The following is an 18,010-nucleotide window of genomic DNA, read 5'->3' on the forward strand; positions in this document are numbered from 1 at the left end:
AACCCCAATTTCCTTTTGGGAGTCACATAATTTTTCTTGGACTGACTCGGCTTCAAGGGCAATTTGAGCAACCCAGCAGCAGCAGCTTTGGAAGAGGATGAAACATATTTCGATTTTGCCCTAGCCTCCAAGGACGAATCAAAAGGAAGAGGAGAATGGTCCTTGGCTCGAGAGGGCACCACCACTTCAGATGGTGGTGCAACAATGTCAGCAGAGATATCTGGAAACACCATAGGGTGTTCATGAGAGAGCGAAAACACCTTCTTGCGTGCCTTGGATTTGCAGGACTTTCCAACAGATGCGGGAGCTGCTGGAACAGAAAGAGGCGCTGTTGACACAGACGGAGGAGGCGAAGGAGATGGCACCTTTCAGGATTGAGAAGCAGGGATCTTCTTGGAGGAAGCACCACGAGTTCCCACCATTTTTTTCTTCTCTGAAAAACAGAAAGCACTTACAGAAAAAATGAGAGAAAAACAATTTGAAGGAAATGAAATGACTAAGTGAGATCGTGGGTGAGAAGAAATAGGGTAATGACAAACCTTTTTAAATACAATACTTACCCAATTTAGACACCCACGGCAATAAAAAGGTTTCCCTTTTGTTAAAATTTTTAATTGAAACAATAAAAGGAAACAACCTTTAATACACACAATCTTCATACAACTTACCCCTTGTTTTTTTTGTTTTAAAATTTCAGTTTATTCATAAAATCCCAAACCAAAAAAGGTAACCAGAAAAAAATACCCCACACGATCTCCTTATTGACTTTGTCCTTTTTTTTTAAAAAAAAAAATCCTAAACAAAGTACAAAATAATAAAGATACAAATCATGATATTCCAAAATGAGAAAGAAGACAAAAATAAATTCCTTGAAGACAAAGAATATATTAAATCACACAATTAATGCATAATTTCTCATAATCACCACAATGATTCGGTCCACCAAGAATTTCCTTGTCAAATTATTTTTTTTTATTATCATTTTTTATTTTATATATGTGAACAAAAATAAAAACTCAACCAAAAAAAAAAACTGCTTTGATCAAAGAGAGTCATCCTGATAAGAATAAAATCAAACAAATGAAAATAAGTGTTAGTGTAAATCATAGATAAGAACACTTGTGAAAATGAAAAATTAGAACGAATATTCGAGAGAAATAAAGCACAATTCAGTCACAAGAACATATTCTTAAGTGAATCAATCAACATGTATGAGTCTTACACACATTTTTTTTTTTATAAACTGTGTACAATTTTTATTGCATTATTTCAAGCATAAGTGTGTGACAGTGTATGCAAGGGAACATTGCCCAATGACAAATAAGTCTTTTTCGAAATTAAAATAATTGTAACCCATGAAGACGCTGTCACACTACACCAGTGGTAGCCCTTTTCTATGGTAGCGTATCCTCTTCATAACTCCGAATTACAAAGTTCCAACTTACTCAAAAGACGGCTTTCACACACTGATGTAGGTAGCTCTATTCTTGCACAGGAGCTTGAAACAATGCTACACAAAAGGAAGCTCAAACATTAAACATTGATTAATTTACTCGAATATGCCTAGGAGGAATAGATTAAATTTCTCTCAAGAATATACAACCAAAGATTCATAAACACAAGTCAGATTATCCAGCTTGACTCGCAACAAAATTTTCAAAATGATTGACATTTTTCTTAACCAAAAATAACACACAATAGATCAAGCGGACAACACCATAACAAGAGAATTTAAAGAGAACAAATCCCTAAAGATTTTCGGAGGAAATCAAAGCGAACCGAATCAAGAGCTTTAGTGAAAATATCTGCAATTTGTTTATGTGTTTCAATATATTCCAAGACAAGAACTTTATTTTCAACTAATTCTCTTATGAAATGATGACGAATATCAATATGTTTAGTACGAGAATGTTGCACAGGATTTTTTGAAATATTAATTGCACTTGTATTATCACAAAAAATAGTTATAGTGTCAAGATCAAACCCATAATCCATCATCATTTGCTTCATCCACAAAAGTTGTGCACAACAACTTCCTGCTGCAATGTATTCGGCCTCAGCTGTTGAGAGAGAAATAGAATTCTGTTTCTTGCTGTGCCACGAAACAAGATTATTTCCCAAGAAGAAACATCCTCCACTAGTGCTTTTTCTGTCATCAGTGTTACCTGCCCAATCAGCATCACTAAAACACACTAGATTAGGGTTAGTTTCTTTTGAATACCAAATACCATAATCAGCAATCCCATGAACATATCGAATGATTCTTTTGACAGCTGCAACATGAGACTCCATAGGATTTCCTTGGTACCTGGCACACACACCAACACTATAACTCAAATCAAGTCGACTAGCAATGAGATAAAGAAGACTACCAATCATGCTCCTATACAGTGTAGGATCCACTTTGACACCATTTTCATCTTTGGATAGCTTCACAGTCGTTCCCATTGGTGTTTTGGCAATCTTTGAACTTTCAAGTCCAAACTTTTTCACCAAGTTCTTAGCATATTTGCTTTGAGAAATAAATGTGCCTTCATCTAATTGCTTGACTTGCAAACCTAAGAAATAGGTCAATTCTCCCACCATGCTCATTTCAAATTCCTCTTTCATTTGCTTCACAAATACCTGCACCTCATTGTCAGACGTAGAACCAAACACAATATCATCAACATAAATCTGAGCAATAATTATGTTAGATTTAATATTTTTGATAAACAGAGTTTTATCTACTCCACCCCTTTTGTATCCATGAGAAACAAGAAATTGAGAGAGTCTCTCATACCAAGCCCGAGGGGCTTGCTTCAAACCATATAGAGCTTTCTCCAATTTGTAAACATGATCAGGTGCATGAGGATCTTCAAACCCTTTGGGTTGTTCAACATATACCTCTTCATGCAAGATCCCATTGAGAAATGCGGATTTGACATCCATTTGGAACAACCTGAAACCAATCAAGCAAGCAATAGACAATAGTAATCTAATTGATTCAAGTCTTGCAACAGGTGCAAATGTTTCATCAAAGTCTATTCCTTCCACTTGTGTGTACCCTTGTGCCACTAATCTTGCTTTATTTCGCACGATTGTACCAAATTCATCAGATTTATTTTTGAAAATCCATTTTGTGCATATAATATTAGTATGCAACGGTCTTGGCACAAGGATCCACACTTTGTTTCTAAAAAATTGTTCCAATTCCTCCTGCATAGCTTTAATCCAATTTTCATCAGTTAAAGCTTCTTTCACATTTTTAGGCTCAATTAGAGATATGAAACAAACAAATTGAACAACATTACTAAACCTTCTTCGTGTTACCATACTGTCTTTTGGATTTCCAAGTATTAAATCTGCTGGATGATTTAACTTAACTCTGGTTGAAGGCTCCTTTTGGACTTCATCCAAAATAATATCTGGAAATTTCTTTTCTGTCTGTCCAGAATCTGTTTCATCGGATTCGCGATTTGTTGGAGCAGATGGACCAGACGTTGCAACAGTAGTATCACTGACACAAGCTTCTTCGTGTTTTTCAGTAGGTTCATCAATAAACCTTTCAATTTCTTCCTCAGTAGAAAACTCAGAAAAATCCCTGGAATCATCAATAACAACGTTAGCCGACTCCATTACAGTTTGGGTTCTCATGTTATACACACGATAGGCCCTACTGTTAGTGGAGTATCTAATAAAAACACATTCATCACTCTTAGCATCAAATTTACCAAGATTTTCTCTATCTCTCAAAATGTAACAAACACATCCAAAAACATGAAAGTAAGCCACACTTGGTTTCTTACCTTTCCAAATTTCATAGGATGTTTTAGATGTACTTGGACGAAGAAAAACACGATTTATGATATAGCAAGCAGTGTTAATTGCTTCTACCCATAACCGTTTGGTCAATTTTTTGCTGTTTAGCATCACTCTAGCCATTTCGTGAAGAGTGCGGTTTTTCCTCTCTACAACTCCATTTTGTTGAGGAGTTTTGGGAGCTGAAAACTCATGAGAGATACCTGCAGACTTACAAAAATCATCATAGACAGAATTCTCAAATTCTTTACCATGATCACTTCTTATACGAACAATTTTTCCAATGTTGCAATCTTTTTCAACTTTTAATTTCAAGCAAAGAGTTTTAAAGGCATCAAAAGTGTCAGATTTTTCTTTCAAGAAATCCACCCAAGTATATCTAGAAAAATCATCCACACAAACAAAAATATACCTTTTGCCATTTAAACTCTCAATTTGAATTGGACCCATAAGATCCATGTGAAGCAATTCTAAAACTTTCGAAGTGTTTATGTCAGAAACACTTTTATGTGTAATTTTCAATTGCTTACCAAGTTGACAACTCTTACACTTACCATCAGATTCTTTACCTAGCTTAGGTAAACCACGAACACTCCCTGCATGTGACAATTTTTTCAAGGTTTTGAAATTTATGTGACCAAGTTTAGCATGCCACATATCAGTGTTATTACTCATAACAGATTGACACATAATAGATGGCAGAAGAGTGTAGCAATTGTCATTAGATCTATAACCTTCAAGAACATTCTCACCATTCTTGTTTAAAACAAAACAATTCTCTTTATCAAAGTTAACAATATAACCTTGATCACAAATTTGACTTATGCTTAGAAGATTAGCTTTAAGACCTTCCACAAGTAACACTCTTTTGATTCTAGGCAACCCTTCAAAGTTAAGAGTACCCATACCAAGAACATTACCTTCAATTCCATTGCCAAAAGTAACAGACCCACAATGCATAGGTTTTATGTCTGTAAGAATAGACTTGTCACCTGTCATATGTCTTGAACAACCACTGTCAAAATACCAAAAATATGAAGAAGCAGATCTATCATATTCACTAGTAAAACCAGCAAAACAATTATTCTTTTTGATCCATATTTTCTTTGATTGAACATTTTCCTTTTTTACTCTTTTGAAATCATCAAAATAATTGAATTTTTCAAAATATTCATTTTTAGCAAAATTCATAAGAGTAAAACACTTAAGACGAATATGACCCTTCCTACCACAAAAATGGCAGATTGGAATGAATTTTTCGAATTTACCATTTGATTTACCTGCTGACTGTGTCCTTTCTGTTGGAACAATCCGAGTATCGGATACAACAGATTTCAGTGAGGATGACACAGGAACATCAGACGATAACATCCCAGCCGAGATAAAGACAGTTTTCTTTGATTTTTGAGAACTTGAAGCACCCAGTCCCACATGACTTCTTTGACCTGAATTCTGTATATTCTCAAAAATAGTTGAACTGAGGTTAAGCATTCTAACATTTTTCTCAAGAGTATCCAAATCTTTAGACAACTTATTAATTTCAACATTTTTTGAAATTATTTCTTTTTCCAAATTTTCATTCAAATCAGTAAGTTGTTTAATTTCAAGGGATAATTCTTTTTTTTGCTTACCAATGACCGATTTTCAGAACACACTTTCACCCATGATCCATACATCTTTTTGTAAGATTCACTCAAAGACTCATCATTCAATTCAGATTCATCACTATCAGAATTTTCTTCATCTTTTGAAACATTATTCAAGCAAACAATTTTTTCATTTTCAGATTTAGAACCAGGTAAAATAGAAGTGAGAGCGACATTACCTTCCTCATCTTCACTACTTTCAGAGTCATTATCACTCCAAGTAGCAATCATACCTTTTTTGTTCTTTTTCAAAGTATTTGCACATTCAGGTTGGATGTGACCAAATCCCTCACATTCCCTGCACTGAATACCCTTTTTATTAGTTTGAAAAGGTTTAAGAGAAGAAGGATTACCTTTTGACATCTTGCCATTGAATTTCTTGTTTCCTATCTTATTCATATATTTTCGAAAATTCTTTGCAAGCATTTCCATTTCATTATCACCATCTTCATCATCTGAGACTTCCTTTTCAGTGCTCTTGAAATCTATGGTTTTCTCCTTTTCTTTGGAAGTACTTGGCTTGTCTTTTTGACGAATCTTTTGATTTAACTCAAAGGTACGAAGTGACCCCATCAGTTCTTCTACCTTCATAGTACTGAAATTTTTTGCCTCTTCCATAGCAGTGAGCTTAACATTAAACCTGTCAGGAAGAACTCGAACGATTTTTCTAACAAGAACAGAATCATCAAGTTTTTCACCAAGTGCAAAATACTCATTAGAAATATCAGATAATCTCTCATAAAATTCAGATAGTGTTTCAGAATCAGACATTCTAAGGTCATCAAACCTGGTTTGTAACATAATAAATCTAGACCTTTTAACATCTACAGTTCCTTCGAACTGAGTTTGAAGAATTGTCCAAGCATCTTTAGCCGAGACACATGTGGAAACAAGTTTTATAAAACTTTCTCCAACACCATTAAATATGGCGTGAAGAGCTTTATTATTATAGCTAGATAATTTTTCTTCTTCTGTGTCCCAAACAAGTTCAGATTTTACAATTGTGCTTCCATCTTCACCTTTTTCAGTAGGAGGTGACCATCCAGACAAAATTGCTCTCCATGCTTTCTCATCTTGAGCTTTTATGAAAGCTCTCATCCTAACTTTCCAATATGGATAGTTTGAGTCATTTAGCAATGGAGGTCGAGACACCGAACTACCTTCTGCAAAGAAAGACATTTCACACAAAACAAATCAAACGGAAAATAACCACAAGCTCTCACTAAGAGTTTAGTGAACCGCTCTGATACCAATTGAAATTCCGTTTTTTATGATTACCAATTTAATTATTTAAATTAAATAATTAATTGTTGAACTGTTACAGAAATGTTTAAACAGATACAAAGACTGTTGGAACAGAAACCCGATATGTTTAAACAGTTTGTGACCAGAAGATAAAAACGAACATAAAGTAAAGAACACACGAATTTTTACGTGGTATCAGCAATCTTTGCAAATTGCTACTAGTCCACGAGGCCACGCCCAGAGAATGAAATTTATTAGAAGAATATCTAAATGATTACAAAACCAAATTGACTTATACAAATAAAGACTCCCTCTTGAATTTGTCGCAACTGTTGTAATCTAAACTCATAATCAAATTTCTGAAGTGCTAAGATCTTGAACTCCCTTCAAATCATAACACTTGCACTTTTCCTCCCGAAAAGTGACTCACGAACAAGACTTCTCCCGAAGCTTGATGACCAATGTCCAAGTGTGTTCAACATGCACAATTAACACAGAGAAAACAATACAGAAGTACACTGTAATAAAACACTAAGAACTTGCTGGACTCAAGTTCTTCACATAATAAAAAGTCTCTCTAAAACTTGGAAAATATTTGGAAAATAATACACCAAGAGAGATAATAAAAAACCAGCGACCTAAGGATGATTATATACTTTTTAGAATCCCTTTAGGTCGTGGAAACCAAATCAGAAATCAAACAGCCAATAAATGAAAAATCTTCCAAAACAGGAAAGTCAGAATCTGTTCAAACAGACTGACAATCCGTTCAAACAGATTCATTGAAACTGGACAGTTTTTCAACCCAGTTTCCTTAAATAAATAAGGAAACAATATATCATTTATGACTGCAAGCTGTACACGATTTCTGGGCAACAAAATCAGATAAATACAAATAAATACTAATAATTTCTATTTCAAGAAAAAGATATTCTTTTATAAGAAAATATATATATTTATTTTATTAACATATAAATAAAAATCTGAATATAGAAAGACCTATTTCAACAAAACAAGAAACTACCTATTTTCGAAATTCACCACAAAATATTACAAAAGAGGAAACTACTAATTTCGAAAATACTATTTTAATTAATTTTGTCATTATTGTCAAAAATGCCAATAAATGATTTTACATAAATCATGTTTTCCATTTATGGTTAAATATAAAAATATTCCGTTATAAAAAACAAAAAAAAACAAAAAAAAAAAGTTAAAAGTAAGATTTCCGATTATCTACACCGAAGATATATATATATTTAAAATAAATTGAATAAACACAATTTGAAAGAGCTAGGAAAGTCAGACGTCTTTATAAACTAGTCAAAAACCGTGCACTGACTTTTTTATTATTTTAACGATGATGAAGGCTTTTTGTGCTTCATTCAACGAATGATCAACTAATAACACGAAGAGATAACACCAAACTTAAACAAATGAATTAGTATATAAATGTTGTCCATTCTTGAATTGAGAAGTAACTAAAGCAAAAGCAGCATAGTTAGAACTTTGAGAGAAGATCGAGATAAGATAAAAAACGTAGTAAAAGAGATAAAAATGGAAGAAGTGGGGAGACTCCGGGAAGTGGAAGGATTTGAGAATGATCCAAAGATGGAAGAGCTTGCTCGTTTCGCCATCGATGAGCACAACAGGAAAAAAAATGAGCGGTCTTTGGAACTTGTGAAGATAGCGAATGTGAATCAACACGAGGTGGTTTGTGGTATGATGTACTATATGCAATTGCATGCACTAGACACCGATGAGGGTATCACCTTTCTTTACGCTTCCCCAGTTTTGGTCAAGTCTGAAGACAACTCAAAGGAGGCCGATCGGTTAATACTTTTTAGAGAAGTCAAGGTAATTAATTAATTATATATTTTCTTCATTCCAATTAATGTTTGACATTACCCTACGTACAGTCCCATATTTGTTTGTTAATGCCAGTAAAACTTAGTATTAATACCATTTTGGTCACGAAAGTTACGGATAGGACCATTTTTGATAAATGACAATTTTAAATTTGAGATTTACAAAATTGAACAAAATAATACTCAGACTTTGATTTCAATTAAAATCATTTTAAATATAATTTGTCTCTGCTCCTTCACCATATTTTCTGCTTCTCTCAATTTATTGTAATCTTAAGGACAATTGATTTTATATTTAAATTTACATTGGCCACAATGTATTATTTTGTTTCTTTTTTAAAACACTGAATCTAAATTGTTATTTAGTAAAATTGAGGTCCTATTACTACTATTTTTGCACAACATAAAAATAAAAATTATATTTACCTTAAAAAAATATTATTACTACTATTTTTTTTTAATACGTTTCACTTATCATATATAAATATCGAAGAGTTATGATTTGATTCATGTGATCCTTTCTCTGTTGCACATGTTCATTTTGTTAATTTATGACGTGCTAGTGTTTCTAGTTTTATGGCAATTCGTGGATTAAACAAAAGATTTGTGCACGATAACTGGACAATTCTTACTTTTGTTTAGCATTATATATAACAGCAAAAGAAAAAAATAAAAGTCAATGGCTAAATGTATTCGTTTCAAGTTTAAATGTATCATGAGCATTATGAAAAGGAATAATTTTGCAGGATTGATCGTGATATAACTAATGTATTATCTGACCTTATATTAAACATAAATATTAAAAAGAGTTGGGCAGCCAAGTCCCATAGTAATTAAACTTAACCCCTTTGTCAACTATAATATTTCAGGATGATGACTAGGACGACGAGGCTTATTAATTTTTCATACTTCCTAATTAAAAGTTCAAATCGACGGCGTAAGGTGGGAGTTGATCAATTAATGGAGCCAAGTTCATTCTGAGAATATAACGCGTAAATTGTGAATCGCGTCTTCTTCTTCTTCTTTTTTAAGCTGTTATATAAGTTTTATACTTTCACATGTTGTACTCAGTAATTAACGTGTTGATTTTGTATTAATTATGTCAATGTTATTATGTATAATGTTAAACATATATTATATATGTTTTTGGGGAATGTAGTAACATATTTTTATAAACTTTGTATTTCGACAATTTGTTCCATTTATATCTTTTAGTTATTATTATTATTGATTTAGACCATTAATATTATGTTATAATCCATTTTTTTCTCAGTATTTGGGGCGATATATATATCTAGCAAATTATTGTACTTAAAAATATCTGAATTTTTCTTTACTGTAAAAACACAGCAGGTCACTTGGTACCTGATCTTTAAGTATGCTTAAAAACATTTTTAAGAATAAAAAATAATTTTCAAACATTTTTAAAAATAATTAAAAAAGCTAAAATATTCAGATTTTAATTTAAGTAAAAACTCGAAATAGAAAAAAAAAATATGTAGAACAGAAAATAATATGAAGAACGCCAAAAATAAATTCATCATCTAAAATAACAAATTGAAAACATCCCAAATATAAATCTATAATAAAAATCATCAGAAATTCCAAAACCAATGGCCAAAATCAATTTTTATTTTTCATTCAATTATCATTTTATTTGTTCATTCAAATTTATTTTTCTCTTATATATTTTCATTTATTCTTATTGTTGTTTTCGAAAGAATCTGAAGAGCAACAAAATCCCCCAGATAACAAGAAAGTGTTTGGAGAAGAAAAATAAGTAGAAGTCGGGGGAAGAAGATGTCTAGTGGCTGCTAAATCTGATAAGACTGCTCATACCACATAATATCAACAGGGACAAAAGAAGGGAGTGTGATAAAATTAACTATAGTAGAGCTAGCATAAGATATAATAGGAGAGGTACATTACAAAAATAAGCTTATTGATAATAGTAGGTAGGTGAACATTCTTAAGAGAACATGCATTGATAATAGTAGGTAGGTCAACATTCTTATCCTCTATTTGAGAAAAAGGCTCTATTGCTTCAATAGAAGTGGTGGTAACAGAAGTATTTTCTTGTGCAAAAGAGGCGGATGGTGATTTGTTTTTGTTCGAACAATACAACATAAGTGTTTTGTGACTTTATTTGGGAGACATTAAAAGTCTACGATGTCTCCCGCGGGGGGAGACATTGTATGTAGAAACATTATAAGTGAACATCTCATGTCTCCCAATAGGAAAGGTAAGAGACATCTCACGTCTCCTAGTGAGAGAGGTTGAAAGCTGTCCAAAAATGTGGACTTTCAACCTCTCCCACTGGGAGACGTGGGATGTCTCTCACCTCTCCCAGTGGAAGACACCTCTCCCACATCTCCCAGTGGAGACATTGAAAAGTCTTAATTTAAAAAAAAAATTTAATATTATTTTAATTTGATTTAATAATTAATTAAATTGAAATTAATTTAATATTAATTGAAATTGATTTAATAATTAATTGAATTGAAATCAATTTAATTAAATTGATTTAATAATTAATTAAATTGAAATTGACATAATTATTAAAATGAAAATGCAAATCTTAATTAATGAAAATCTAAATTGTTTTGCAAGAAAAATAATATTTGTTAGACATGCAAAATTAACAAATATTGCAATGTATATGAAGAAAGCGGTAAAAAGTAAGAAAACCTAACAACGAGGTCGGTAACTTTGGATTATTGGTAACACATATGTCGCCCATTCTTGTTGCAACTCATCAATTTGTGCATCTGTATATATCGTACTTGTTAGCTGCAAAAAATATAAAGTAAAATATATTAATTAATTATTTGATTACATTTATATATATGGTTTCAAAAATAATTTATAAATTTTAATTAATAATATCGTTCTCAAGTAATGTCCTAGACTTGCATGTTCAATCAAATCCTTCAACATTCTCATTATGTAGTATCCACATGCCACATTGTCCGGTTGGTGTGGACAGTAATTATTTAAAAGTATGAGTAATTCATTATTAAATTGACACTTGGTAAAAAATGCATACATATTATTTTACCTAATAATTATAAAAGTTCAAAAATTTATGTTGCAATTACTTACTTGAGATTGCTTAATGCGTAGAGTATCAGGGATCTCGAGATCAGGAAGATTCATAGAGAAAAAAAGATTGAAAGCGCTGACGATCACTGATACAATCTCCTCACATTTATTCAGATCTGAATTCACCGGATTACAACAATAAACATATTATCACAACAATATATATATTTTAAAAACATTAAATGAAATATAATTAATAAAATCATACCTTCAATATATCCCATATCTTATTTTTATCCACCACACTAACATCGTTCCAACTATTAGTGTTGATGGACACAATGGCTCGAACAATAGCTCCAAGTTGTGATGAAACATTACTTCTAGTCTCACCAACTATTTAACCATACTCGTTATATTCAACATGTGTAAGATGTCCCTCACTCATTCTTTTGGTGTTTTTAGACATCCATGTGCGTCCTTTCACATTTTTATGTTCATCTTCCACTGGCTAAGAATGAGGGAGAGGCTCCCCCTCATCATAACTACCACCAAAAGGATCACCCTCCATCTGTGAAACATAAATATAATTATTATAACCATTTTGGACACTCATAATCATAAAAAAAGGTTATAAAAACATTTGAATTAAAGATGAAACCAAAATATAAAACCAAAAGACGAAACAAAAAGATGAAACTTAAAATGTCACATATCATAAACATATCAAACCAATTAAATGTTACATAAAGACCCATTATCATCAACCCATAATCCTTCACCATTTTCACGGAAAAAAATACAATCATCATCAATTTGATCATTATCTTCTATTGCGGTAAATGTGACAAGTTCTTCTTCGAGAGGTATATCATGTATCATCGTCTTTAATGTTTCATTCTCTTGTTTGAGTTGAAAGAACATTTGACCACTGATTGTCTGAAGGATCATTCAAATAAAATACTTGTTTGGCTTGTGAAGCTAATATAAATTAGTCAGATTTGTGTCCAATTCATTTTAGATTAACTAACGTGAAACCAAATACTTCATATATTATGTCATTATCACTTTTCACCCAATCACAAAAGAAAACAGGTACTCGAGTTGTGATATAATATAACTTCCAAATTTCATTAACTACTCCATAAAAATTCATATCACATTCAACTGGATTTTTGTCTCTTGCACTAGAGACTTACATAGTTTTAGCAACAAGGCTAACACCACTGTTTTGTGTGATTATGTTGTTATCGCGCTCCCTAGTGTTATATAGAGTACCATTAATCATGTATGATGAAAACTTGATGACGTTAACAAAAGGTCCTCGAGAAATCCACTTAACGATGTTTGAAACCTTATTTGATGTGTTTTGTAATTCTGACACAACCTATTAAATCAACATACCAAAAACAAATTACTAAAAAAAATCAACCATGCCATCTTATAATTACCAATAAATGACAACCTTCCATAATCAACACAATTTACCTTTTGTTCTATTCAACTACTAAAAGTTCGATAATGTTCATCTTGTAACCATTTTGGGTTCCTTGACTTGGAAGAAAATTTGGTCTTTATCCAATTAAATTGTTCCCTTCAGTTATACATGTTAGACAATTGAATGTACAAAATTACACAACTTAAGCTTAATGTATTATATGAATATAACTCACTCGATATAAGACTGAATTTCATTTATATTCTGCAACACAAGAAGATGCGCTTCATCTAGTATATCTCAACTTACTGTGTATACAACGCTACCACGACAACTCTGAATCTCAACATCATTTAACCCAATTATTTGTACACCAGTCATGTATTTATAACGAAATTCAACTGCCTTTTCTGGAATATAGCATTCAACGATGCATCCTTCTGGCCGGCTTCTATTCCTAACATACCCCTTAAGAATCTTCATATATCGCTTAATGGATACATCCGTCTTAAATAAACGGGACCGCAGTATCTTAGTTCTCTAACAAATTGAACTGTCAGATGGATCATTATATCAAAAAATGCCGGCGGAAAATATTTCTCCAACTCACACAATACCTCAGCAATTTCATCTCTTAACTTGGGTAACTTAAGTGGATCAATCACCTTACAATACAATGACTTGAAAAACAAGCATAATCTTGTGATTACGTCTCGAACTTTCCTAGGCAACACAGATTGAGTGGCCACTGGTAGTAAATGTTGCATTAGAATATGACAATCGTGAGATTTCATACTAGTCAGAATACAACTTTTCATGTTTACCAATGACCTTATATTTGAGGAATATCCGTCTGGAACTTTTATATTAAACAAACATATGAAAATTTCCATTCTTTCCTCTTTAGTAAGAGTGTAAGCAGCAAGAGGTAAATATGTTCGTCTCTTATCAGGTTTTGGAGTTAATTCATCCCTTATACCAATTGCAACCAAGTCTTGTCTAGCCTTAATTCCATCTTTAGTTTTCCCAGGAATATTCAACAAAGTGCCAATCAAACTATCACATACATTTTTCTCTATGTGCATACATCTAAATTATGGTGTATAAGTAAGAAAGGCCAATATTCAAGTTCGAAGAAAATAGATTTCTTTTTATAACACCCTTACGGCTCCTCCACAACCTTAGCCTTACGACTACGTTTCATCTTTGTAGGTGTACAAACTTTAGGCTTCCCTAACTTGAACACAATTTTAGACATCTTCTCAAGTACTTGGATCCCATTCAAAGGCTCAGGAGCCTCCTCAAACTCTTGTTTACCATTGAATGCCTTCTTCCAAGTCCGAAGTTTAAAGTCATAGGCAAGAACTTTCTATGTCTCGTATAACATATTTTCCGAGAGTGTTTCAAGTATTCATAACATGTTTTTTCTTCACAAATGGGGCAAGCCTTATATCATTTCACACTAAACCCAGATAAATTTCCATAACCAGAAAAGTCATTAATTGTCCACAATAAGACCGCTCTAAGATTAAATTCTTCCTACTTACACGCATCATAAACTTTAACCCCTTCATCCCACAAAGTTTTCAAGTCATCTATAAGGCGAGCTAGATAGATGTCAATGTCATTAACAGGTTGTTTAGGTCTTGATATCAACAAGGTCAACAACGTAAATTTTCTTTTCATACACAACCATGGGGGTAGATTGTAAATAACAAGCATAACAAGCCAACAACTATACTTACTGCTAAGAGATGTGTGTGGATTAATCCCACCAGTCGAAAGACCTAGACGAATATTACGAGATTCATTTCCAAAAGAAGGTCACTTCAAATAAACTATCTTCCAAGCTAGGGTGCCACCTGGATGTCTTAATTTATCATCTTTTGTTCTCTCATTAGCATGCCACGACAAACTTTCAGCATGTTCGACATTTCTAAACAATCGGATGAAACGAGGAATTTGCGGAATGTACCACAAAACTTTGGTAGGTACTCCTTCCTTGACATCCCCATTATTTCTTTTCTTTTGCCATCGTGACTCACTACAAGTAGGACACGATTTTGCGTCTGCAAAGCTATTTCGATATAATATGCAATCATTAGGACATGCATGAATTTTTTCGTACTGCATGCCTAATGAGCATAACGACTTCTTTGGCTCATAAAATTAAATTGGCATTTCATTATCTTCAGGAAATAACTCCTTCAAAAAACTAAATAAATAAGGATTTATACTTTTATCACTCCAGCCATGTTTAGATTTTAGATTGTACAACCTAAGAAGCCCAGATAATTTTGTAAAACTGGTACAACCAGGGTAAATCGGTTTCTCAGCATCACTAAGGAGCCTCTAAAACTTATTTGGGTCTACTCCTAATCCATAATGTGCATCGTCAATCATTTCATGTAATGGAACCCAGTTGTAACGCTCTGAATAACCAAGACCATTACACACTACAACAATTTGGACATCAGTCATCGGCCATGAGAGGTCGGTTCCACTTAAACCGACTTAACACATGTTCATAAGTCGGTTTATACAGAACCGACTTATCATGTATGACTAAGGTAAGCATGGGACGTCGGTTGCGCGAGAACCGACCTCCCATGCTTGTAGAAGACATAATAGGTCGGTTCATGCAAAACCGACCTGCCATGTTGTCATGGTAGGTCAGTTCTGTGTGGACCGACCTACCATGTGCCTACCTTGCTAACATGGTAGGTCGCTACTATGTGAACCGACTTATCATGTCACATTATAAGAATTTTAAAATATATTAATTTATTTAAAATATAAATATATATATAAGCTATTAGTGTATGAAATAAATGTAAGAAATTTAAATTTATTAATATTACCTTATAATGTTTTGAAGTATAAATAAATAAATGAATTAAATTAAATTAATATATTTTAAAATTTTAATAATGTAAAAACCAATTAGAGTATCTTTAACAATATATTTGTATAATGACACAGAATCGAACTAACATGTCCTTTAAAAAATTATTTAAGACGCCACTCTTTTATCAAATTATTATTATTTATTTATTTTAAATTGTAAATGTTACTAAATTAAAATATTTTTTATTTATAAAATATAATTATAATGTAATATATATTAACAAATATAAATTTTATATTATTTGAATTTTAAATATATTAATTTATTTAAACAATACATATATATAATTATTTCAGGATGAAAAGTATAAAATAATATACTTATTAATATTACATATATTATAATCTTTTAAATATAAAAAATTAATAAATTAATTGTAATTAAAAAAATTAATTTCATTTTTATAAACAAGAAAATATTTTAATTTAATAGTATTTATAATTTAAAATAAAAAACTTTATAAAACAATTTAGAGTATCCCTTTAATAATATTTTAGATGACATGGTAGGTCGGTTGTGTGGGAAATGACTTTTCATGTGACATGGTAGGTCGGTTGTGTAGAAATGACCTACCATGTCATTATAAAAATACATTATTAAAGATACTATAATTTGTTTTATATTATTGAAATTTTAAAACATATTAATTTATTTAGGTATGAAATAAGTATAAAAAATATATACTTATTAATATTACATGTATTATAATTTTTGAAATATAAATAAATTAATAAAGTATTTGTAATTAAAACAAATTAATTTGATTTTTTATAAACAATAAAATATTTTAATTTAATAGTATTTATAATTTAAAATAAAAAACTTTATAAAAAAATTTAGAGTATCTCTTTAATAATTTTTTAGATGACATGATAGGTCGGTTGTGTGAGAAATGACTTCTCATGTGACATGGTAGGTCGGTTGTGTAGAACCGACCTACCATGTCATTATAAAAATACATTATTAAAGATACTCTAATTTGTTTTATATTATTGAAATTTTAAAATATGTTAATTTATTTAAAGAATACATGTATATATAATTTATTTGGGTATGAAATAAGTATAAAAAAATATATACTTATTAATATTACATATATAATAATTTTTGAAATATAAATAAATTAATAAATTATTTGTAATTAAAAAAATTAATTTCATTTTTATAAAGAATAAAATATTTTAATTTAATAATATTTATAATTTAAAATAAAAAAACTTTATAAAATAATTTAGAGTATCCCTTTAATAATTTTTTAGATGACATGGTAAGTCGGTTGTGTGGGAAATGATTTCTCATATGACATGGTAGGTCGGTTGTGTAGAACCGACCTACCATATCATTATAAAAATACATTATTAAAGATACTCTAATTTGTTTTATATTATTGAAATTTTAAAATATATTAATTTATTTAAACAATACATATATATATAATTTATTTGGGTATGAAATAAGTATAAAAATATATATACTTATTAATACTACATATATAATAATTTTTGAAATATAAAAAATTAATAAATTATTTGTAATTAAAAAATTAATTTCATTTTAATAAACAAGAAAATATTTTAATTTAATAATATTTATAATTTAAAATAAAAAACTTTATAAAATAATTTAGAGTATATCTTTAATAATTTTTTAGATGACATGATATGTCGGTTGTGTAAGAAATGACTTATCATGTGACATGGTAGGTTGTTTCTGTAGAACCGACTTACCATGTTATTATAAAATACATTATTAAAGATACTCTAATTTGTTTTATATTATTGAAATTTTAAAATGTATTAATTTATTTAAACAATACATATATATAATTTATTTAGGTATGAAATAAGTATAAAAAAAATATATACTTATTAATATTACATATATTATAATTTTTGAAATATAAATAAATTAATAAATTATTTATAATTAAAAAAATAATTTAATTTCTATGAATACAAATATATTTTAATTTAATTATATTTATAATGACATAATAAGTCGGTTGGGTAGAACCGACCTCCGTGTCATTATAAATTACTTTGTAGGGAATTTTTTTTAAATT

At 30.7% G+C, this 18,010-nt stretch overlaps 1 protein-coding gene across 1 annotated transcript; it reads left to right on the forward strand.

The window, feature by feature from the left end:
* The first annotated feature begins 8,175 nt into the window (after window positions 1-8,175).
* Window positions 8,176-9,787, forward strand: LOC133789982 (cysteine proteinase inhibitor A-like). The gene is made up of 2 exons (XM_062227611.1): window positions 8,176-8,549; window positions 9,430-9,787. Exons 1-2 carry the CDS (start codon window positions 8,250-8,252, stop codon window positions 9,439-9,441), a joined length of 312 nt encoding a protein of 103 aa, XP_062083595.1. The 5' UTR covers window positions 8,176-8,249; the 3' UTR covers window positions 9,442-9,787.
* The last annotated feature ends 8,223 nt before the right edge of the window (window positions 9,788-18,010 follow it).

This window comes from Humulus lupulus, chromosome 7 (genome assembly GCF_963169125.1).
Source record: "Humulus lupulus chromosome 7, drHumLupu1.1, whole genome shotgun sequence".
Taxonomy (NCBI): domain Eukaryota; kingdom Viridiplantae; phylum Streptophyta; class Magnoliopsida; order Rosales; family Cannabaceae; genus Humulus; species Humulus lupulus.